This window comes from Cupressus sempervirens, chromosome 5, assembly GCF_028749045.1.
Source record: "Cupressus sempervirens isolate cs-2001-9-10 chromosome 5, ASM2874904v1, whole genome shotgun sequence".
In the NCBI taxonomy this organism is placed as follows: domain Eukaryota; kingdom Viridiplantae; phylum Streptophyta; class Pinopsida; order Cupressales; family Cupressaceae; genus Cupressus; species Cupressus sempervirens.
The window spans coordinates 368,019,094-368,045,286 of NC_143122.1; the positions used below are offsets into that span (position 1 = coordinate 368,019,094).

Consider the following 26,193-nt stretch of genomic DNA (forward strand, 5'->3'; position numbering starts at 1 on the left):
CAACCCGTGAAAACCCATTGACAAGCCTTATATTAAATTTATTATTATTGCTTATTGTTTAATCCTATTTAAAAAAGGGGACATTACATTTCTAATACCGTGTAGGGTCTCTCTTGTTCCAACCATGAATTGGTTCATGCACACCTATTAATAGCTTGGATTTGTGTAGCCTGCCTAACAAGTTGCCATTATCATTTCTTGTCTATATGGTGATTTGATGAGTTTGAAAAGTAAATTGGTGTAAATGCAACATGCAATATGATCATTTACAATGGCCCTTGCTTCAAACTGAAATGCCCTTTCCAATGGCTTGCACCCTTGGTTCTTTTATGGGAAAGAGAGGCTATCGTGTCCTTGCGAAGATAGTATTGCAATAAAAGAATAGGGGAACCACTATAGGAGAAGTAAAGGGTGGTCCTATGGGCGATTTGCATGTTTTATTCTTGGCCAATGTGTGGGATTTTGGTCTTGTTCTCTTGGTTGCATTTGTAGATATTCTTTACAGCAGTCAATTTCCGTGATTCTAAAATTTAACTGGCAAAGCCCTTCCTCTTTCCTCCCAAATGCATTTTGTGTGAATGTTCAGACTGCCCAACTTAAAGCTTCTACAAAACATGTGATTAGGACATGTGGTGTTGTCGAATCTGGAGGCTTTGACATGAAACTTTTTAAGAGTACTCACTCGTGCGACATGTGGCAATACACATCGTCATGCTTTGCACAAACCAGCCCCACATTATATGTATAAAGATCTTCTTGAAGGGCGTTGTGTGACTAATTTCAAAGGAGGATTTGTGACAGATGACAAAAGAATATTGTTTGTTGTGGGTTGAAATTGGGATTTTACCTTCGAATAATGAGGATTCAATTGGAAAAAGTACAATTGGCGATCATGCCACAGGCATGACAAATTAATAATGAAAAATCCTTGGCATGAACACGGTTATAACTGTTCCCATAATTAAAATGGTCATGCGGCCAGCCTGTAAAAGAAGTGATTGAAGCTACAAAGACCCAATCTATAATGTGGAAAAGCGGAGAATGACAAAAATAGAGCTCAAAGATAGTTTTGATAGCCGAACTTTTCAATTTCTGGCAAAAGAGCCATTGTTTGTCAGTCTGATGTATTATGTAGCATTTGTAATCTGCAGCTTGATTTCCAACCTTAGCATGTGTGCGCTTAACAAATATGAAGACCATGCTGCCGTTGCCTTTCTTCTTTTGTTTATCAAAGTGTTCTGTTTTGATTTCCATTATGTCCAGTCCAGTTTACTTATGTCAGCTTTGTCTTTCATTTATGCTAAGAAATAATGGATCCTATAGCCTTTTCTCTTCCATTTTTTTCTAAAATGGATGATGAATTATACCATTTATAGCCCGCTTCCAAGGAAGATATACTATGGGGGTATATGGACTTTTAATAGACCACTACAGGAACTATTTATGTCTAAGGAAGATACGCACTTTAAGGTTTCTCTTGTCTGGATTCCACTTAGAAATAGTCTTCTTATATCATGTAATTTCTTTCAGAAAGTCGTACATCTGTCAAGATTCAGATATGTGCCTTTAGTCAGATACCTATAGATGCTTCCCATTGTAAGGATATGAATATTATACTTGTTCTATTCTCCTTTCCAACACTGAATGGTCTATGGTATATTATCTCTGTACAAAGGTAATTAATCTCTGAATTAGAATAGTTCATGGTACTGTGAAGGTTATCTGAAGAAATCTTTAAGTGTTGTAAAAGCTTCGCTTTCGTGAAACACCTTCTTTAGCTTAGCTTCTTTGTGAAATGCCTTCTCCCCCTTTCCATCCCCCAAAGATTGAAGAGCTGACTTATCCAGGAGGTTGTTTCATGGGACACACCCAGTACTTCTCTTTTGAAACTTCCTGACTGCTCTTATTCAGGTGTGAGCCTCTTAGAGATCAACACTGCTATTTGCTTCTTGCATTTTGATATATTCAAGAACTTACCTATTTGGCAACCCATGCTTTTTATCCCACTGCAAGTGCTGATTTCTTGGTCATCAAATGTGCACAAGTGATCTTTCACTTGATTAAATAAGATTTGATTCACTCAATTTGCATGCCAAGCTTTTGCATCATCAAGTTGAGTGATGACACATGGTGTCCAAATATGTTCCTATAGCTTGCATCAACCAATAAATTCATTGCTCTATGAATATGTGCCTATATCTTGTTTTTGCTATGAATTAGACAATTTTTAGGATACACATTCTCTCAATCTACTCTAAGATGTGTCATATCCATTTTCTCCATAATTTGTGTTATTGTCCAAAGTGCCCTCTTGTTACCTCCATTATCTCCCTTGATTCGACCTTGTGCATGAACTCTTTCCCTTCATCACCAATGCATCTGCTTAAGTTCACCAAAATAAGTACGAAGGCATGGCCAAGCATTTGTGTAAGGTGTTGGCATTGTGGAGTCTCCCTTCCTAGCACAACTTTCTTCCTAATTCTGCCTTCTTTCCTATTCTCGTTGAAGTATCAAACTTGTTCATTTGGGCATACAAATTGTCCATCCCAACTCCTTTTGTTTTTCTTACCAGAGTATCAGGTTTGACCTTGCTAGCATGCCTCTTGCCCAAACCCCTATAATTGACCAATGGCATGTGTGAGTTATCTCCAACTCTTTTAAGTTCAAAACTCTTCACACTATTGATCAACCTATCAACCTGCCTCCATGCACGATCGAGTTATTGTTAATGCTTAGGTTTCTTGTGGGCATAAAATTCATTTAAAAAGGAACATGTGCATACACATATACCAGTGTTTCAAAGGAAGATATGATCTTTGATTGCCTTTAAATAGGTAGGTAGGGTTTCAAAATTGAAGGGATCCTTGCAATAATGGTTAGACAATTGTAGTTTGTAGGGGACATTCCTCCCTATTTCTCAAGCACATTTCATGCTTGTAAGCACGATTCCAAGCACAAATTAAGGGGTAATTGGGGCTCAATCAGTATGGGCAATCCTTGTAGTGTACCAATGTTGAGATTGCCAGTCATTGTTGTAGAGTTCAATGCCCTTTTTGGATGTAGGGCCTAAACAGTAAACAAAGAGAGAACCAAAAAAAGGCTCTTAACAACCCCTAATCCAAAATCACTAGGAACACTTTTGTTCAAGCATGTAGATTTTAGCAAAAAAATCCATAGGTCTGTTAATGATCTAAGGACAAAAATCCCATAGAATCATTCAATCATGTGTGACAAAGGATGAACACTTTTGGTTGTAGCAAGTTCTCATCCAATGTTTGAATTTGGATTTCATGGTTGTGAATCTCACATGGCTTGAGTTTGCATGCCATCGCAATGATTATGGGCCAAAGCTTTAGTGATCAATTTGGTGATGGCTATTCTAGCAGCTTGACGTAATGTTTATATGAGTTCTTTAATTATGCAGATGTTCTACAATGTCCAATGCATTTGTGAACTCGATTTTTGTGGGTTGTGTGTTAAGTTCAAACTGTTTGTGTGAATTGGGTTTTCTTTGCTAATCCCAAATTCATGTTTTGTAATTTGGATTCAGTAGATTAGGGAAAACATATATTCTGCAATCTTTTTTCTATTTCTGAACAGATTAGTAAGATTAGGGTTTATTACATTTTTGCATTTGTGAAGTAAATTTTCTCGGTTCACTAGCACCTAGTAAAATCGATTAGGATTTAGCATATCATGGTAAATAATAAAATATTGAATTTTTAAGTATGGTCTTGAGGCAAAATGTTGGCGTGTAAACATTAATGTATTTTAGGGGATTAGAATGAAGTCTGAAGCATATTGAATGTTTCTGTGCAAATATTAATATAATCTATGGTTTTATAAGGTTTTGGTCATAGATATTTAAATCTAATTGTAAATTGCCTACATTTTTGCTTTAAATTTAGCTCAGGACGTTACATAATGTTGGCAAAATTTTTTGCACCCTTCACTTGCTGCTCACAATCAATTACTTTAAAGAACATTGCTCCTTTAAGCTACTCGGCAATGACATAAATTAGGCATTTGTTTTTGTGTATTTTCTGTCTATAAGAAATGGTGGATACTTCCATTTTCTCCCATGAATCATTGATTGGCTATAGCGACATGTCTATAATTTTTTTCCTTAGGCAATAAGGTGGTGCATTTATGCAAGCATAACCTTGCAGATCAATTCAAGACTACATTACATTGCATCCCATGTGCCATTCCTTTGTGTGCTTGCATAGTGGCTTGATGTACTTAAGCAGTTCAGCACAACTTAGTGCAAATCAGCTGTGTGCACCTTATAGTTGTGCTGTACAAACTGACAATCAATCCATCTTGGGGTTTCTATGCATAATCTGCAACAGCTTTGCCACTACCTTCTCAAACATCATGTGTTACATATGCTCTATACTTCTTTTCAGTGTGCACCACTGCTCATGCTCTGTCTTTGCAACTTTGTGTTGGTCCATACACACGTGACACATGGAATGGTGTCACCCACCTGTTATTCTATGTTAACAGAAAATATCAGCAATGAAAACAACATAATTCTAGGGTATATTAAAAAAATGAACACTTCGAAAAAATTATAATATATTGAAATGTTTAGAAAAAAGGAAGTTTAGAATAAATTTGAAAAAACTTACAGGCTATCATAAAAAAAGGTAAAAACTCAGCTTGAGTAACGAATCTTTTTGGTACAAAGTTTTTTTTTGAACTTGAGCAATGCTTCAACACTTCCGAAAAAAAGGCACAACTTTGAGCGATGGGATGAGAATGGGTTTTGGATTGGAAGGTAAGAATAAGTGTTGCATTTTGTTAGTGACATAAAAGTCACCTTATAGGGTTAGTAGGGTGGGTTAGGTTTATTTTTCAGCTTTTGAACTATAATTTTTCCCATTTTAAAGAAAAGCATTTTAAATTTTCTCGCCTGGGATCCCAAGTATGGAAAGGACGCATCCCTCATACTCTGCAGTTGTCCTAGACTCCATAAGACAAGCCTTTGGTTTACCGAGGTGGGACTTGGACTGGAATCCATACCTGGATTCATATGGTATGAGTATGCCCCCAGAACTGGGTGATGTTGGTAACAAATGTATATTATCTAGGTGTGTTTGTCCAGTATGGGTGAAGCTGGCTGACATGTAATTGACTCATGTTCACACTTCTCAATAAAAATCAATCTGTATTGTCCAAGAAGTGGCTCAACTAATCAATTCCCTACATAAAAAGTGAATGTAACCTCCAAAGCTGATTGCATAATCCATTGACTGACATGAGTGTCTCCCTTACACCTCACTGATTGTCTTACTCTTGAGTCAATGTGACTCTAAAGTCTGAACATTAATGCTGAGATACTGCACAGTGCAAGTCCATCATACTGATTGAAATGAGGTAGTCATCCATTTCAGTAGCCTTGGTGTAGGAATTAGAAATGTAATCAGGCAGGAGATTCAACTCTGGAATTTGGGAATCAAACGTTGAAAATGTTCTTCGGATTCAGATAAAACACTGAACACCTCAAGCACCACAATTTGCAATACCAGCTTAGTTAACGACTGACAGTGGAAGCAATGACATCATGAAAGTAGAGCAAAGTACTTTTAGAGACAATCTTGAAGAAGATAAAAATAGATGAGACATGTGACAACTTTTTGCTAGAATTTCAATGTTAAATCAAATAAACAGAATTCAGAACAATACCCTATGAACGTTGGACTCAATATTAAAGCCAACATCCTACAAAGATGGTCCACCACATAGTTATATCTAGGTGTCAAAGGCTACATAAAGATTCACAACCTATTAAAAGTAAAGCCTTTAAAAACATTTTTCCTTATCTACTTATGAGCAAAAAGACCATTTTGCCTTATCTGCTTATGAGCAAATTATTATGCTAAATTTCCTCTAGTATTAAATTAGATATACACACCCCCTTTTATGATTCCTTTTTTACTCAATCAATGGTCACATTGCTTTGTGAGCGAGTACTGCACCTAGAAACAAACAAATCAAAGTGCACATTTGCAAACCAATTCCACAATTGAGGTTTAGTGGATGGGAGCTCTACCCTTTGTGACCATGCTATGTAACTTGCTGTTAAATTGGTTAGTACATCCTTTTGATTTCTTGTTGCTAAATAGGGTTTGGGGAAGGATTCTGTCCTTCTGTTTGTGTGATTTGCGATAAGATTCATGCCTGGCGATTTTTTCTGAATCGTGAATCGCTAGAGCCGATTTTTTTGGGTGAATCGCTTGATTTAGGTGATTCATGGCAAAAATCACCAGAATCTTTGCCGTGAATCGGCCACGCCAGCTATGAAGTTGACTTGAAAATTATTAATCGCCAGAATCTTTTCCATGAATCAGCTGTGGCAGCTAGGAAGTTGACTTGCATTATCTTGGCGGCGTAGTAATTCAGCAAGGAAATGTTGTATTTGTACAGCAAAAAGATATAGAGGAAGCATGAGTTAAAAAAAAAAAAAAAAACCGACGACAAATAAAAAATGTTCAGAATGCATAACAAATGATGCCCAAGGGAAGGGAAAGACATAATCAGGTAGTAAAACATTAGTGGTTGCCAGAAAGAGTGTGGGATCAGAAGAAAATCACAAAAATACTGTGTTCCATGCAGTTTTGTGTGGGTTTCAAAGTGCTAATTTGGTCTTGGCGGCAGGGGCACTGCCCCTCGACCGCGTTGGGGGCATTGCCCCCTAGACCCCTAGTCATTGCGGTTATCAGTCGTGGGAAGTTTGACCAGTTGATGAGACTTGAAGCTGCTGTAGGCATGGAGTGTCTGTGGTGGAGAGAACAACAGAGCAAGCCTTTCAAGAGGGGTGATAGGCTTTGAAACACTTGGAGTAGGTGTTGGATGTGAAGCTGTCTTATAATAACTAAGGCAGCTGTCTTATAAAAACTCTTTACCCCATGCGGTAAACACAAACTTCCATGTTTATGTATGTTAAGTTTTAACTTCTATTTGATGATGTTATAGTGTGTTAAGTTATATTCAATAAAGGGTGCATGAAATAAGTTTTCAATTGTTAAAATCTCTAAATTTAAAGGGTTTTTTCAAATTTGTTGATTCATCGCTGATTCATGGGCGATTCATCGCTGATTCACGATTCGATTCGGCCTTGCCGATTCCGATACGATTCCGATTCTCGTTACTTTGGTTTGTTCAAACACAATTGTAGAACATTCTACTTAGGTATGATGTCTTTGGAAATTCTTTTTAGCATCTTGTGATTCCATACATGCCAAACAGCTACTGTATTGCAATTGAATGTTCTGAACATGTCATTTAATTAATGCACACAAGATCTCAATTCTACAGTTTTGTCAGCTTCTTTGTTGATATTAATGTAAACTGATCACAATTAACTTTTATGCACGTCAAACTAGGAAGCTATTTTTTCACCATTTCTGTAAATTAAATTTTGATGATGCTTTAAAGTCTAAATTGAGTACTGCAGGTGCAGATCACTTTTGTACTATTGAGGGAACGGTGACCTTTCCTGATGCAATACTTTTAAAACAGAAACTGGTAACGTTGTTGAGAGTAGTGCATGGATAAAATTTTGCATTTGGCAATCAGCCATCTCCAATCAAATGATATGCCACCCCAGCCAATGGGTATATTCCTATTGTCAATTAAGATATGATGTGTATGATCTTAAAAACAAACTGGATTGATGCATACCTATTCATTCTGGTTTCCATACCAACAATTGCTATGCCAGCTATAGCTAATATCTGTTCACACACCTTTCTGGACATACTCTAATCAGTGAACTGTGATAGTTCCCAGACTTCCCCACATGGCACCTTATCTGGAATGCCAAAAAATATATATTCCCCTTGTTACAGAGGCTCTCTTTTCCACACATGGTGCCAAATATGATAGTTTTATTTGAAGAAAGGACGAGATAGAATACTACAGATAGAGGAGAGGGGTTAGTGTTTCATGCTATATGTTTATATAATTTCATGAACTGATTTTGAAACTTTCAAGTACTTCTTGACTGTCAACCAACTTTACAACTACCAATTAATTTATGTGTCCCTACCAATTCATAATTACCAACCAACTCGTAATTTACTGACTAGCCCATAACTATTATATCTATTATGTAGCTTAATACTATTTTCAAATTTTGCTGTAGAATTGTGGCTGTTGGCCTTTATATTTTAACATTTGTGTTGCTTCGCATCTTCACTGGTCTTCACTATGAACTGAAAGTCCAGAAGCTATCTACTCTTTGTTTGATGCTAGTCCTTGTTACAAATGTTAACTTCTCTGCAGCAGCTGGATTGATTCTTGATGATTCATTTTGAATTTCCATCGAGTTCTATCAGTAATTTTCCAAGTTGCCGGTTCGGATTCTAGTACAGATGCGTGGTTCGAGATTCAGGTTCGAAATTCATCCAAATATTTTTTGGGTTGGGTCGGATTTGTTTTGGGTTCGTCCATACCAAAACATATCTTAAAAAATAAATAAATATGTGTGTGTATATGCAACAACAAATAAGTCCATATACCACTCTGCTAATAGTAAAGCAACACAGGAAAATGCACCGCCATATCTATGTTTCAATATAATAGGATATTAATTGCATCATTTAGCCATACATACAACATCATACACTTGCTTGGTCGCATGCATAGGACATATTTCCATTTCAAGGGACACTTCGAGAACGAAAGAAATCATCAAAAGATAAGTGCAGTTATCTGAACTTTTCTAATATTGGTTTGAGGATTTCTAACCAAGCTAGATCAAAAGTTGAGATTCAGATCTGAAGCCCTGGATTCAACGAATATATCATAGTTTTTTTAAAGAAATTCCTCTATAATTGTCAATTTGGACTTCACCAATTGTCAATTTGAATTTCCTCCATAAACCAATTTCCATTTTCACTCACAAATGCATAAATGACATATAAACCATATTTTTGGCCTTTTTAGTGGTCACTATTAGGTTTGGGAGGATCGAATAAACCAACTTAGGCAAAAAAACACTTTAAAAAAGTAAAAACAATTTGTTTTGAGACCAAATTAAGCTCGGGTTCAGCTGCTGGGCAGCAAATTCTTCAAAATTCGCTCCAAATTCTACCCACATTCCTCTGACAGAATTGGGCAGAATCTGTGGCTCTTCTAGGAGAATTTGAGGAGGACCGGACTTTGGACAGAATTGAACCAGACTTTAAGGGTTGCTGGAGAGAATCTGGTAACTTAGGTAATTTTCTGAATTCTCAGCCATTCAGGCATTAATTCTGGGACCAAATTGGCAAATTCAGCACCTCCAAAAGCAGCATTATTATCATCGGCATTCTATGAGATGTATGGATGTGTTAGTCAGAGTCCAGTCAAGAAATATTGCTTTTTTTGGTTCTCTGGATTGGTAAATCTTATTTTTTCCTCTAGTTTCTAGGCTTTTTATCCATTATTTTCGTAATTATTTTAGTGATCTTGCTAAAAAGAAAAAGTAGACAAAACATAAAGAATATTCAGAATGAATTTATTGCTTGTACCAAAATTTCTTAATGCTATGGTCAATTTTTGCCTTGACCTGGAGGAGCCTCAACAAACTGTTTCCTAACTAGCTTTGGATTGTTATGCTTAAAACAGAATGCAACGCTCTTACAATTGAAAGTATTCTTGGTGACTATTTTACATCTGCCGAACTGAAACTTTCTGATTGTAGAATTTGTATCTTCTTTAATCAGGAGTGTTTGACAGTATATTAATAATCTTTCCAAATATGGTCATAGACTCATAAACATCAGACTCTGAAGTTATACTTTGTAATGTCTCCAAACTGGAATTCTTTTCAATTCATTTAAACCTTCCAGTCAAGAATTAGGTTTAAATGCCCTTAATAAAATTTCTTTAATTCTTTCTTTCTTATTCCTTCATACTTATTCTTTCACATTCTTGTATGTGAACTAAATAACGAAGGCTGTGCTATATCCCCCAATCATTAATAAATGTGGAGAAATAATTTGATCTTAAATAGCTTCCAATATCAGTACTGATATATGATGACCTCTTCTCCGGTAACTATTGTTTGTATATATATATACTGCGAACCACGCATATAAACTGTGACCTTCATTACAATTGTGATTCCTTTTATACAAATTGTGATCTCCTATATGAATTGCTATCTCCTTTATAGTTTGTGGTTACACTGTTTGTAACTGGTTTGCTAAGTCAGATATCTTCCTCGGCTTGGATGCTTTCCCTGAGATGACTGTTGATATAGTTCAGCATTGTATTTGATTTATAGTATTTAGCTAACTGATGACTAATTGATTATTGAATGGGATTATGTTTGACTTATTGTCTTCCTTAATCTAATGTTGGTAACGTTTGAACTATTTAGAGCATGCCTTTCTTCTTGTGCCAATCTGCTCATATGATTTCCAATATCCAGTCCCAATTCTTTTCTGTTGTTCTCTTCTCTGCATTCGCAGATTATTTCTGATAGAGAGACAGCAAGGGTATCAAATACAATCCCTTAAGAAATATTAAGAAGACATCTTTAATATCAATGTACTGCAATTCCTATATTCTGCTATGTCTTTTGGCCTGTCGCCCATCTTGTATTTATCTCTTAAATTTGAATCTGAGATTTCTGTAGTCTGTGCTCAACCATTTTCCGAACTTGGGTGGGGAAAATCTCATCATGTCTGGTCTCCCTGAGTCCCTTTTGATTCTTATTCAGTTCTATGTCTTGTCTACTTGTGATTTCCCACTGCTACGATTATATATTTTCTACTTGTTTGCCCGAATAGTCTTCAGTTGTGAATGAAACATTGACTTGCTGTGTATTGATATTGCCTACCTCTATTCTCATGTATTCTTTTTCTGTAATAATCCCTGTTTGTTCCTTACGCTGAATGGTGCCCTTGCATCAGTGATGTCTTATCACCAAACTGTATCTTTTGTAAATCAACATATATTGACTCCCCCTATAGAAGAGGTTAAGTTTGATATTTGTCCGATTGTATTTTTCTTTCTATCACTTTATCGGGCAGATCTGGGAGGGAACATGTAAAATTGTTCATCACTATTGAATCACGCCTTTGAAGATGGTAATCACCGGTTATCATTGAAGTCATGTTCAGATATTATTTTGCCCAAGCATGGATGACGTTGATTTGCAATATCAATTCAATCTCATTTGGTGCATCCTGAGATTCCCATATTTCTGATGATCGTTGCCTCTTTTTGTCCATTCTTAAGTACTTCTGCCCTGACTCTTCTCTATCTGTCTTTAGTCATTGCTCAAGTCTACCCACATTCCGAGTCAGATGCTTCAGTTGGAGAACTGTATGTCCGCCTGGATTGAGCACCCTGTATCTTCCCCCGGTGAAGAGAAAATCAAATGCCTCCTTATACTTGTGAATGGACATGATGCATCTGAGAGGCATATATCCGTGGTCTCTTTCTAACAATTGTTTACCAAACTTAATCGCTTCTCCTAATATGTGGATTATTTATCTATTGGAAATGTGAATGAGTTGATTTTGGGTTTGACCTGATAGCATACATTCAAGATGATAGTTTCTAATTTTATCCTGCTTTGTTCCAACCCTTAATAATCAATATGTCATTTATAATACTATTAATATATGTTCTCTTCTTCTTTTTATCTTTTGATATTATAGTAATTATTTGGATAAGTATAATTGTATAAGTTATTTATAATAAAAATTATAAATTATTATTTATAATGATGATTATTACTATGTTTATCTATATTATATAATTATGTATATACTATATATGTATTATTTTAGTATACAAATAGTACATAATCATAATTCATGTTATTTTAATCATTCAGTCTTCTAATATTATATTATTATTTATTATCATCTACTTGTTGAATCCTTTTTATTTTTTGAAGAAAATGTCAAAAAGTAGGGATATTGTAATGATCCCTACCAATAGGCCACTAAAAACCTCTAATGCTGAATTGAGAAATTTTGTCAAACACTTCACATACAAGGGTCATATGACTGATATAGTATTTCAGTTCGCTTTAATGACTCTTTCTTCAATGAGAATTTTTTGCAAGAAGACTCAAAATTGACTAAATAATGACCTAACATGAATGTGCAACTTATTTTGACAATATTCAATGCAAATTTGTAACTAAAACTACTTGCAATATGCTGCTACAGCAAATAGTAATTATGACAAACACTTTGGATGCAACCTATGATGGTGTTAATGCACTTATAGCCAAGTGGTATTAATACAAACACTTGGTATGCAAAATTATAACATTATTTATGCTAAAAAGACAACCTACAGCCAATTGACATTTTGTCAAACAATTGACATGCAAACTAATAAGTTGATCATGAATGATAAATATATATTCAATTACAACTATATCAGACCAGCAACTTATGTCTCTTTTATTACACATATAATGTCAACTACAATGCTAGTATGAAATGGCCAAGACTCTTGGCTTACATCCGCAAGAAGAATGCTAAAATTTGATACAAACTTTCACCTACAGCTTTACCTTCTAATATGCATCTAAATGATAAGAAAAATGCATGAAATATCCAAAGGAACCTGATTGTAGATGGCTGCAATAATTTTTACTAATGCTGCCTTTTCGCTTTGCTTTTTCGGATTTGCTTTTTTGCTTTGCTTTTTTGGATCTGCTTTTTCGCTCTGCTTTTTTGGACTGCTTTTTCGGATTTGTTTTTTTTTTTTTGTTTCTCTTGCAACCAAAAACTCAAACCCTCGGGTAAGTTTGAGTATACAAATTAATCTCAACTTGAAATGGTTGAGTGCCACTTCTAAAGGGCAACCCTTCAGAGGATCTTTCACCTCCTCAGTTATGCAATCACTTGGGAGGTATCGTTCCCAATGATTAAGCTGAATACTTGCAGGCCTTCAAGCTCCACAAATGCTCAAGTAGACACAATATAGAAAATAAACTTGGATGATAGACAATGAGCCCTCTATGCCTATATATTCTTTTCTTCCACTTTCTCCAGAAACTTCTAGAACATTATTTTATTTTATCTATTAAGTGACTATAAAATATTTTATAATTCAAGTCACTTTATTAAATTAATTAAATATAAAGTTATCTTTTAATATTTATTTATTTGATAACTTTATAAATAATTAACTTAATACCACTTATTTATTTAATTAAAATAATTAATTAGTCATCCTCATAAAATATTCATTATTTTAGACAACTTAATTAATTAAATTAATTAAATCAAATTACCTCCAAAATGGGGACATGACAATCCGCCCTTCCTGAAATTGCTTGTCCCCAAGCAATGGCTGAACAATAAACCAATCAATCCACCTGGATCCCAAATGTAGTCATGAACTATACTGTTGTCAATCAACGCAGACTCCAGCAATATCCTCTGCAATATAACCAAGAAGAATCCATGAATGAAGTGTGAATTATTGCTCAACTGAACTTCAAATCCACTACTGCTATAGCCAGGAACCCACGAGACACAAACTCCCAAAATATCAGAACCTAAGTAGAGTGGACATCCCAAATTGCCAACACAGTAAATACCATCAATGCATCTCACTGACCTATGCGGGATGTACAATCCAACTCTATCACAATGGTGAACACTCCTGAATGAAACTGCACCAAGTACGGAGAATCCACATACTGTACACCTACTGCAATCAGCACAACTCTGCAAATCACTGGCCACTGTCTCATAACCATAACTCCCATGCACCGCTGATGGTGAGTATACATCACAAGATAAACAACAAGAAATAGAACCCAAACCAAGTCGGCCTGCCATCAACTCCTCAACACATGGATCAAATGCAAACTGATGAACATACATTGCAGTATAATGCTGATTGAAAGAACCAGCCTCAAGCGACAGCTCGCCATGCACAGGTGATGCAACCCACTACAACTGATCACCAGCTAAGTCAGGAGATGACATAGCCAAAGGAGTAGAATCAATAACAACCGCTAAAGCATCACTCCCAAATTTCTGCTCCAAGTCATGTACTATCAAGCTGTCAACCGCAGAACCTATCGCCATGTCATGCCCACTGCAACTCTCATCCCATGGCGTCAAACCATCCCATAACTAATGACAAGCACTAGGAACCAAAGTACATCTCGATATCATCATCTCATCAACATGGTCATCAAAGGTAAATTGATGAGCATACCTCACAGTGTAATGCCGATAGAATGCACCAATCCCAATCAGTGGCTCAAATTGCAATCTAGATAAAACTAGTTGCAACTGATCACTAACCAAGCCTGAACTGACTACTACCTCCGAAGACACCGCCAAAGGAGTAGTATCACTAGCAGGAACCATACCAACTGCAGGCTCACCAACATCACACATGATCTCTGATACAACATCACCAGTTTCCATGCCATCAGTAGTAGAGACCACCACCATGTCAGGCATACCACAACAATCTGTTGCAACACCCAATTCAATTGAACTTGAACCCTGTGGAAGAGAACCCGACATGCCAATGCTAGTATTAAGGATGGATGCATTCCCATCTCCACTGTCTTTGACAATCTCGACCATGGACATCCTTGAATCACTAGACATCACAACCTGTGACTGTATAGAATCCGGTAAAGACTGCAGTCGCTCTAACTCCGTGGTCACCTCAGCCAAATGAAACTGTGACTCCTCGAGAGCTAATTGTGTACTCTCAAGAATCTCAGAAGTCACCATGAGCTGCTGAGTAAGCTCACTCACCTCATCTTCCTTGACCAACAATGCATCATATGCTATACTACTCCACTCCATATGATAATCTTTGTCGGCTACCAACTGCATATAATTTTGTCTTAGAATCCAGATAGCCTCCCATAAAGAGTGGATCTCTGTCAAGGAAAGATAATTGCCTCCTTGCTCATCACTAATAGGAGAACCCCATCCATAAACTGCTAACAATTGACGAGCAGCATCGAAATGCTGGCAAGTGATAGCAATGTCTCGCTCACTAACTCTCAGCTGACTAGAGACATGATGGCGCTAGCTAGACTGTCTCCTACAATCCTCCTCTGACGCACTGTCCAAAGGAGTATTGAAATAACCCCGACAGGATTATTGCTTCTTAAACACCAAAATACTAAAACTTCAAGGGTTTGACGTTTCGTCAAACAGTTTGCAATCCAACTCTGATACTACTTGCAAAAAAGATGATTATACAAGAAATGCAATGATAACTGGAGCGCCAGTAATATTAAACTCTTCGTAATAGTGTAATAATTACAGACCCAAGTATCAATAACAAGCTTACCATACGGGTAGTAATACAGGAAGAATAGCAATGCCTGATAATTTAATTGACTCTAGAGATCTATTGAGAACCTGGTTTTGTTTATGTCCTAGCCACGGCTCCCTCCAGTTGGTGATCCATCCTTGGTTGAATGCGAGCCTGCAAATAGTATCTTATACAAGAAATCAATGGCATGAACCTGAGGTTTTAACGAATGCACTTCTCCAAGTCCGACTGCAACCCTGCTGATGTAGTTGTTGACGGGTTTGGGTCTGTTCCTGTCGACTCTCTACCAAATCGCGCTGAATGCTGTCTCCAATTCAGATATAAAGGTGAACTAGTCGGCTGAGTCACAATGGTGTCTGAGGATTGTTTCCAGCTATCCCGTGAGTTACTCAAAGTCTGATTATTGACTTCCAGAATGTAGACCTTGGATGCAATGTTAATGAATGGTTTTGATGAATGCCGACGGGTCTGTTAGATTAATATTCGAAAACCAACTGCCGCGCAGATTCGTGTCCCCATGGTGCTGTTGAATCCCAAAATTTCGAACCTGTCCTTTTTAACTTCGGTGGAGCTACTGATAAAACTTGACCTGAAAAATAATGCTCAGTCCAAGCTCGTAGCTGGACGCAAAGGCAAATGAAGTCGTTATTTACTATTTGTGATAACTCCGTTCATCTGCAGTGATGTTAGCAAAAATCGGAAGACCATAATGCAAATCTGCTCCTATTTATGTCTGGCTCCGCTAACCCCTTTAGTTTGACGCGTTTCGGCTTTCATAAATCGAAAGTCATGAATATATTTCAGACTGCTCCTTTGGTTTTCAAGACGATTTCCATCTTTCGATTCCCTATCTTGCTGCTACGAATTTGCCCTGTACAGTAACACTCGGATGTAATGCCTGACTGGAGCGCTGGAAGATTGTGAGATCCCGATTCCACTCTTGCTGCAATTCGGGTCTCTAAATCGAGTCAAAGTAAACCTGGAATAGCTGCGGGTCCATGACAGTAATAAACCCGACCACTAATATGACGGTGCAGGGAATGTCCCCAGCTCTAGCCGGCCTGATTACAGAGATTATGCATTTCAATGCAATCGATGTCCATTGGAGCTCGTTCCTCTAATCTCGATCTGTTCTCACTGTAACCTTCTATATAAACGCTAAAGAAATCTCCTTAATCTTCTCGCCAATAGATCTTGATGAAAAAATAATAAACTTCAAACCTTGCAAAGCGTAAATCTTCGAATATCAATCCTCAGAATGATCCTCCACAAATTTGGCCTTAAGCCACGAATAAACGCCCTGATGAAATGACTGAATGTCACCTCCAATCTGCAATAATTCAGATGATATTTCACACCCTCAAAATTGCGTACCTATTGAGAGTTATCGTTCTCAATGGCCAACTGTGACAATTGCAGAAACCCTAGGTTCCACAATGCACCTGTGATTAAATCACAATCTGAAAACAAAAGAGAGATAAACAACTGCTTGATTCGAATGGAGCCCCGGGGTGCCTATTTATTCTTTCCTCTCCATCTTCTCCAGAGACTTCTAGAACATTTTTTGATCTTATCTCTTAAGTGACTTTATTAAATATTTTATAATCCAAGTCACTTTATTAAATTAATTAAATATAAAGTTATCTTTTAATATTAATTTATTTGATAACTTTATAAGTAATTAACTTAATATCATTTATTTATTTAATTAAAATGATTAATTAGTCGTCCTCATAAAATATTCATTATTTTGGACAACCAAGTTAATCAAATTAATTAATCAGACTGCCACCGAAAATTGGGGACATGACAAGTATCCTCAAAGTTACTGGTCTCTAGAGTATTACCATTCATATCCTACGAATCAACTCCAAAGCTCATATCAAAATACGGAGTATAAAAAATTGTAGCACCGCTGTCCAACTCCTCTGTACCAAAAGAAATTGCCGAGGAAACTAAGCCCTCAAAACTGCCCACTGCATCCTCCTGGATGTCATCAATGCCAGTATAATCCTGGGACTCATCTGTACATACTGCCAAATATGAAAGATCATCAACACAGTCCAGCAAGAATGGTCGACTGGATATATGAACAAAGCCCAACACCGGTGTATAAAAACTAATACCAACATCGGACAAGCTGCTGGCACAAGGAAAAACAACATTGTGCAATCTACTAATCAAATCCATGATAGCACCCGAACAATCACTGCTACCAAAAAGTGATAAAGATCTCCAGTCAACTGAATCCCAAACGCCAATATAACAATCTCGAGTCCATATCCGTAAACTAGAATTAGTTGGTAACTCAAGCAAACTCCTCACCTGAGTAATATGACTAATACCAACTCCACATACCTGTCTGACACTGTCCCTGTATCCTGGATGTGAATGCAAGACGAACTCACAACATTATCAACGACCACATATGATCCACCTGCTGCAGAAAGTTGAGTATCAGGTGTGCAAGATGAAACTAAACTCAACTCCACGCCATGCTCATCTCCATGTCTCTCCAAGTCCTGTAATGACAATGGAGTATTCACCAAAGAAGCTCGAGTGTCCTCAAGCTCGCGAGAAAGCCTGTCAACTTCCTCCTCCTTCCTCCTCAAGGCATCTGAATAGTCTCCGGCAAGGCTAAGAAGATGGTCACGATCTGATAGAAGATGTAAATAACTCAACTTCATCGTTTCCATTCCTTCCCTAATCGCTTGTAAGTCAACACAAGAAGACTCTGCCTGAACTCCCTTATGTCTGCCCTATAATTGAATCACCCGGATGTGATCCTCTATCATATCCCGCATCCTATCATGATGAGATAATGAAGTCACAATACTGCCTTCGCTCACCTTCAGCTGGCTAGACAAATCATGCGAAGTATTACTAGCCTCAACCTCATGTGACAAAGCATCCAAATGTGCCTGGTACTCTCTCTCAGCAAAGTCATGAATACTCAATGTCTGCTCATCTTACCAGATATCTCACCATCGTGTACAACAACATCCTCAAAATCATCATTTGAACCCTCTACGCTGTAGTCACTGCCTGTTGTAACCAAACCATCCTGAGTACCTGTGACATCACCCTCTGGCGACTTGTATACAAGTGTCTCAACTTGAGTATCAAGTCGACAGTTACTATCAATTTGCGTAATATCCTTCACCACTTCCTCTTGTGGTGGAGTAGAATCTGAGACCTCAGCCTGGCTGTAAGCTAGATTCTCGAATTCCTCATGCAAGTTCCTGGTAAATGTGTCATCTGCCCTGTGAGAAGATCTGCCAAATAGAAATCTAGTCAACTTGTTGGTGACCTGTTGCAACTCACTCTGTTTATTTGCCTGCTCTACATGGCAACTCTGTAGTTTAGGTACCTGTCAAATGTCCATCCGTCCTGTACATATGCTGGTAATGAATTCCACTCATTCTTCGCTTGTCAGAGTTCATCTGCAATATTTGTTACCATAGCATCAGGTGTGAGTGCTAGAGTTTCTTCCCTGAATGTAGGACTTGTGGGTCTGTCAGCTGTCCTAGACCGTGTCCTTTGCCCATGTTGTGATCCTGCTATGCTCCTGTCATCCTGGTCATTATTATGATTATTTCTCGCGTTTTCCCCAATCAAATGTTGCATCATAGCCATCATTGCCTATGTACTTGCCTCTATTGACTGTAGAAGCCTATCTTGATGCTGTAAAGCTTCATCATCTCTCATAATTCTGGGTGGGATTTGAGAATGTCTATCAGCCATGTTCTCAGCTATGCTAGTTCCCTGTGTAAATAGAGTCTTTTTGTTTTTGCTCTTATTAACTAAATTGAATGGTGGCTGCATAAACCCTGTTAGGCTGGTAGGAAACCGCTCTGATATCACTGTAATGACCCCTATCACTAGGCCGCTAAAAACCTCTAATGCTGAATTGAGAAATTTTGTCAAACACTTCACATACAAGGGTCATATGACTGATATAGTATTTCAGTTTGCTTTAATTAACTTAATACCACTTATTTATTTAATTAAAATAATTAATTAGTCATCCTCATAAAATATTCATTATTTTGGACAACTTAATTAATTAAATTAATTAGATCAAATTACCTCCAAAATGGGGACATGACAGATATGACATACTTTTGATGTCAAGCTTGTCAGGATTCTGATCAGCCTTTGCCCTGCATTTACCAAAGAAAGGAAGTAAACAAGAGCTCTGGGAGAACTTGAGTCCCTACCTTGTGCAAGTAGTGGGTACGGTGCAACTTATATGCACCCAAAGTAGTGTTAAATAGTCTTAAGTCTTTAATATACAAATGAAATACACTCAAAAGAGGTGCATATAAGTTGTCCGGTAGACAGTGCTCCTTTTGCAAGGGTTGGAAGGTGAAAAAATGCATTGATTGTATGTTATGTAGTGACTATATTTTATTCTAAAAAATATATTTATTGGTCATATTTTCTAACATGATAGTTAAGAAGTTAGTGGGGTAGTTTTTAGTCACAATGCTAATAATGTATGTTTATATCTATGTATCTGTTTTTCTTGCTCCTTGCCTCTTCTCTTCCTAAGATGTTATCTTTCTAATGAAAACTTACAGTGAAGTATTACTCTTGTAAATACATTTAATATGGTTCACTTGGTTTCTTATCCCAAATATTAAATAAAGAAGTGTGATGAAATAGCTAATATATAACTGTTTGTTAGTTCTTATTTGATGGTTTATATTTAATATATGATTTAACTCATTTTAAGAAATATAATGAATTATAAAAATAATATAATAATGACAAAAAAATCACATTTTTACTAAGACATTTTTAAAAACTATAATTTCTTAAAACTTTAAAATTGAAATCACAATTTAAAAATTATAATATACTACATTTTTAATTAAATTTAAATATTTGCAAACTCATTTATAAATATTTTAAATATTAACAATTAATATAAAAACATAATATTTTAATATATTAACACCTACAGTTTTTCTTATAAACCAATCCTAATAAAATTTAGGACTTTCTAGATTGTCTCTCTTCTACGGTCTGAGCATTTCGTGAAACTTGACAGTGGAAAAAGATGAGTCAACACGTAGTCAACGTTTTTTAAAACATATTAAATATATCCGACACATGTATTAAATGTATGCTTAATCTGGTTTTAGTTTTTTGCTTTTTAATTTTCAAAAAAATATGGTTAATGCCCATGGCCCTCAACCAATCAAAAATTCAGAATTTGTATACTATAATTCATTTTAAAATCAAACTTTAGAAAGGCTCGAATAAACCTTTGTTTCTCTGGACAAAAATTAATAGTGATGTGCGGCAGGGGTCTATCGGGTCTGTCGGGAACATTAGTTCTCTGCCTTATATAAGGCAGGGACTAACAAACAAGAGTGAGATTTATGCGAATTCCCTGAACACTTGGTCTTACAAGCTGTCACCACCATTTATATATTACTATTTCTCTTGATGCTGTCAATGATACCCATCCTTATTCACGTCTCTATCTTCCAATTGCATAATTTGTTGCATCTGAGTGTACAACTGATAATCCTTTCAGTTCCTACCCAAATTCACTTGTGGAACTGTCAAGAGCTAATATATTTGATGGCATGGTATGTTTATTGATTAAGGGAAAGGTTTCTGAAGACAGTAAATATAACATTCATTCAAATGAAAATAAATCCTTTGGAAATTGCAGCCAGCATTTATATCCCAAACAGTGCGCCAAAGACATCTGTGCTCAAGGATGCTGATCCAGGTCCCATCATAAGGACCCATCTATAAATGACAAAGCCTTCCATAGTATGTCAGATAATTTAAAGGAGTTATCCTTTTTCACCTCACTAGGTACTAAATACAGCTTTGGAATAGTCTTCTTTATACCCAGATTTTCTGTTGTTACTATGTTCAATATGTTTAATCCAAAGAGGTCAGGTGACAGGAGCAGATCTGTGAGAGTGAGAAAAAGCGCATCAATTTTCTTGTCTGCATCTAAACCACACTTGTAAATCATAATGTATCTTCTGCATGTTATTGTTATTGGAATAATTTTTTAAAACAATTTTATAGTAGCCAGCTCTATGTTCAATGCATCATATTGTGTACAGGACCTCTAAATAGCCAGTGCTGTGTGCTTATCTAGAAGCAATTATACTGGCAAACAGATAAATGATCAATTGGAAGATTGTATATCTTGATTTCGTGAGCCATACAGGAGAGGATCTCATAGTTGAGCACCGTATGGTCAGGATCTAAAAGTTCTATATACACCACATAATGCCTAGATAAAGTACAACTATTAAGTTTATTTTATGATCAAGCTATCATTTTTATTTGATGTACTCGAATGGAGGGAAATGTAAATTTTGAGGCAATTTCCTTCAGCATAGTTGAAATTTGCTAAAACTTAAGTATTCCTAAACTTGTTGATAACATGATCCAGTAGTTAAATATCTTACTTGTCATCTTATCATTGCCTCTTACTATGCATCTTATGGAGTATAAGTTGTATTAAATGTATGCTTTTAGTCACATTTTAGTGAAAAATTGGAACCAGTAATCAACATTTCTTATCTCAAATATTGATCCATGCTCAAGGGTCCTTTCCCCTACCGTGATACACACGTTTTTATTAGACATAAATATCACAGAAAGAGAACGAAGAGTACTAGAAAGACGGCTCTTCTAAAAGGTTATTTGTTTACCTATTTTTGCAAATGCTTATTTCGATGAATTGCCACTCCTAAAATATTTGAAATGATCACTTCTGCATATGCTGCTATCCACTGTCTCTGGTACTCTCTGATTAAAAGTTCAAAGCGAGTTGCATAGCCAGTCATTTTTGCAATGGTTCATGAAGCATGTAAAGTTTGAATTAATTATTATTTATTTAGCATGTGCATTTGTTTTAACCTTATTACTTGATAAACAGGTGAGCGATTGAGCCCTTGGGTGGCTGCAGGATGCTTTATTATGGGCTTGGCTATAATGTTTTTTTGATATTTAGATCTAGTTAGGATGAGAGGAGATTAGCCTTCAAGTCATAGTTGATGAGAAAAGGTTGCTTGTCCATCATAACTTTCATGTTCAATGTAGCACACCATGCACCCTATGATTGATAATTTTTTGTTGGTTATACTGTAATGAGTAACTTCTACGTATGCACGTTGCATGTGTTCTCATTTGCAAGTTCGGCCATACAAAGAAAGGCGACCTTTGATATTTTAAAGGCTAGGTTGCCTTGAAATGTACTTTATTAAGATTTCAGATTTTGTGATTGGCCAATCCAATTTTTTTGAGAGATATCCATAGAGTTGATTTAGTTTTGCAGATGTAAAGTAAAATGACATTGTAAACAATTGGCTTTTAAAAGGAATTATCATTTCATAAGAAATCTTATGGTCAGTAAATATTATTATTCAATCAGAATTTGTACAATTTTGTTAGATGTGTCTTTCTTGCAAATGACTTTATATTATTGATCTAATCTTGAAATGCATTGATCTTTGAGTTTAACTTACAATACACACTACTAAGAATCATCTCCGAAGGCAGGAGCATATATAAGTGAGCGTGAGAAACTTTTGAAGGAAAAGTATACGCAAGTTATGCGATAATATTCAGGAGAATTTGAGCAACTAGAAAAGAATAAAAAGGAGATAATTGGATAAATACTCTATCGTCAATATGTTAATTTGTGGAGGAAAGAACATAAGGCGAATCACTTAAGAGCAGACATATGAGAGAAAAGAGTAGTCAGATTTGACGAAGGCTTTGTCATCCATTGAACGATACATATATATTGGAAAGAAAAACACTTATTCATTTGGAAGTTGGCACGACCTAAACTAGCAGTTGCCTGTTTTTGTACATACAACGATAAGCTGATAGGAATGATATAGGTTGTCGGGAAGAACAATAGACATAATTAATAAAGAAGTTTTGATAAAACGAATAGACACATTCAGTCTTATCAGAAAACAACAATTTTTTTTCATAATAAAAAAAAAATTGTATGAATTTTTAGCCCCATCTTATCCTTACATATAAATATGTAATATAATTCGATATTATTGATTAAAGTACACAAATATTCATACATCAACCTTAATATAGTTAATATCCACATTTTATAAAATTTCATACTATGTGTTACTATTTATGACATTTAGTTCATTTTTATATCCAAAGATCTCATTTTGAAAATTTGATGTCAACTAAAATAATAATTACTCTATTGTACTCTTTCCTATTCACACTTCATCTACTTCATCTATTATCATTTAGATCCATTTAAAAATATGATAAAAATTTAATGTTATTTACGGTAACAATGTTAGAAAACTACTTATATATTTCAATTATTATGAATTCAAATTGATTAAATCATATATTATTCTTTATTTCATATTGTTGAATTTTTAATAAATATGTTTCTTATCATATAAAGATTTAATAATGTTCAATACCTTCTATTTTATTTTATTTTAAAAATAAAGAAACAAGGGATGAAGTGATTCTTTAACATTACTATCTAGTTTTAAAATTTGACTAATTTTCTAATTAGTATTTAGGAGAGTATTGTTTTTCTAAATGTCATACATTGTAACTTAGTTTTTCTTGATTATATTTATATCTTTATATTTAGCCAATGATAAAAATTTAGTGTAATTTGTGATTAAAATGTGAGAAAGCTACTTATTTACCTTAATTATGATGAATTCAATTTAATTAAATCAAACACTTCTTTATCCACCACATGAATCATATTTTTTATTTCATAATGTTGGATTTTACTAAATATGTTTATTATCATATAAGCATTTAATAATATCCAATACCTTCTAATTAAATGCATTTAAAGATATTTCTAATTACATTTTTACTATATTATTAATATGCATCTTTATTTTCAAAGGATTTTCTTATTATATAATATTAATAAAAATTTGAAAAAAAATCTTAATATTCATAAATATGAAAGGATTTAATTTTTTGTCAAATAACTAAATAATAGAATTTAAAGACATCAAATAGAAATAAAATTTATGTTTCTTAATGATAAATATGAAAAGAATATGTAAAAATAATGTTCTAAAAATCAACTTCATCCATAAGATTTCAATAAGATCTTTTTATATTTTCTTTCACTCTTTTAATATTTCTCTTTTCCAACTCAAATTTTTAATTGAAAAGTACAAAATGAGATCTAAATACAAAAATATTAGGGAAATATAGAAACCTATCTATTTTTAATAAGAAAAATAAGATGTTTCTAATTATAATTTTGTTGTATTATTAGTGTTCATCTTTAATTTCAAATTATCTTGTCAAGTTATATAATTTTTATAGTTTTTTCAAGGAAGAAATCTTAATATTTATAAACATAAAAAGATTTAATTATGTCAAATAACTAAATAATAGAATGTAAATACAACAAATAGAAATAAATTTTAGGTTTCTTAATGATAGTTGTAAATATGTAAAAATAATTTTCTAAAACTAAATATTATCTATAAGATTTTTCTAATTTGATATGTTAAATCCAAAAATTCTTCATCGTTTATAGCATCATCTAATCTAAAATAGAATTACATCTCAATTTGATTTTAGGTTATCCTTTTTAACCCTGAACCCAACTAATTTGGTATGTTTAGCATATCAAGAGTTTTCATTTTATTCTAATAAAAAAATGTATTAATAAACTAATTGCTTCCAAATTTTATGCAATCTACTATGATAATAGTCAAATTTGTTTGTACGTCCAATTTATTTGGCACATTCAAAATTTCAATCTCTCAAAAACATGGCTACAATGGCATGCAATGATTGTAAAATTTGTATAAAACAAATGTGTAGAAAATGTCATCGATTTAAAAACAATTTTTTTTGTATCGGTCTTCTTAATCAAGTCTAAATGAAAGATTTTAATAGTATATGAATTACATAAAACATAACATTACCTAAGGATTTTCATTAGATATTATAACTAGAAATGCTATCAACATGCATCCAAAATGAAGAAGCGCAAAGCAAGCACAATGTTCTTTCATGAATGCAAAACAAAGAAGCATAAAACACACAATTTTTTTTTAACATAAACAAATTTAAAAATGGCTTTATGAATGTTGCCTCCCTTCCTCTTGCAAAATGTCTATCACTAAAATACAATAAAAACAGTCCACATACCATCTTATTCCAAATCTAAGCCAAATAAGAATAAGACCAAAAGAATCATCCGACAAAGATTTAAATTTATATGCCATTAAAAATAGATCACCTTCAATAATGGTAGCAATCCAGGAATGATTGATGGCTTAGATTACCAATACTCATAATATTTAATCACATGTCATGTTAGGCACTGCTGGATGCGATCCATTCATACAATTTGCATTGCAGACAATCACATTTAAACAACTCATCTAATTAGAGAACTAACTATTGAATATAGGTTGCAAAAATAAATCATATGAAGAAAGTTTCTTAGAAAATCAAAGATCTTGAATCCACTATCGATCTCAACTCACCAATCTTTTGAAATTTCAAAACATTGTAGAAAAAAAATTAAACATTCAAATGCAAATCCTTCATGCAAAATGAATAGACTTGACTCATTAGGATCGTTTGAGAATGTTTCATGCAAATGGTGTTTCACCTTCATAGTATCCATTTGAATTTAGCAGTGACATTTGAGAATGATTGACATGCATCATTTCATCTTCAAGTCGTCATCTGTATTTACAACCAAATAACATTGTCTTTCATATTCTGATTTAAGCATGTTTCTTCCAGCTTTCTTTTCGACTTTTCTCAATTTTAGAATTGTGGATTGGCAATAGAATACAAAGGGTTGGAAATTAAAAAAAGTTAACCGAAAATAAATTTTTAGGCATGGGGCTAACAATTTTCCAG

At 34.9% G+C, this 26,193-nt stretch overlaps 1 protein-coding gene across 1 annotated transcript in view; it reads left to right on the forward strand.

Annotated features, from left to right (window-relative positions):
• LOC149556273 (kish-A-like protein) overlaps positions 1-22,672 on the forward strand; it is a 60,944-nt gene extending 38,272 nt beyond the window's left edge. Inside the window, exon 4 of the mRNA XM_089830474.1 lies at positions 22,211-22,672. Within this exon, the coding sequence (XP_089686600.1) occupies positions 22,211-22,278 (68 nt within the window). The 3' untranslated portion in view covers positions 22,279-22,672. The remainder of the gene's footprint in view (positions 1-22,210) is intronic.
• The last annotated feature ends 3,521 nt before the right edge of the window (positions 22,673-26,193 follow it).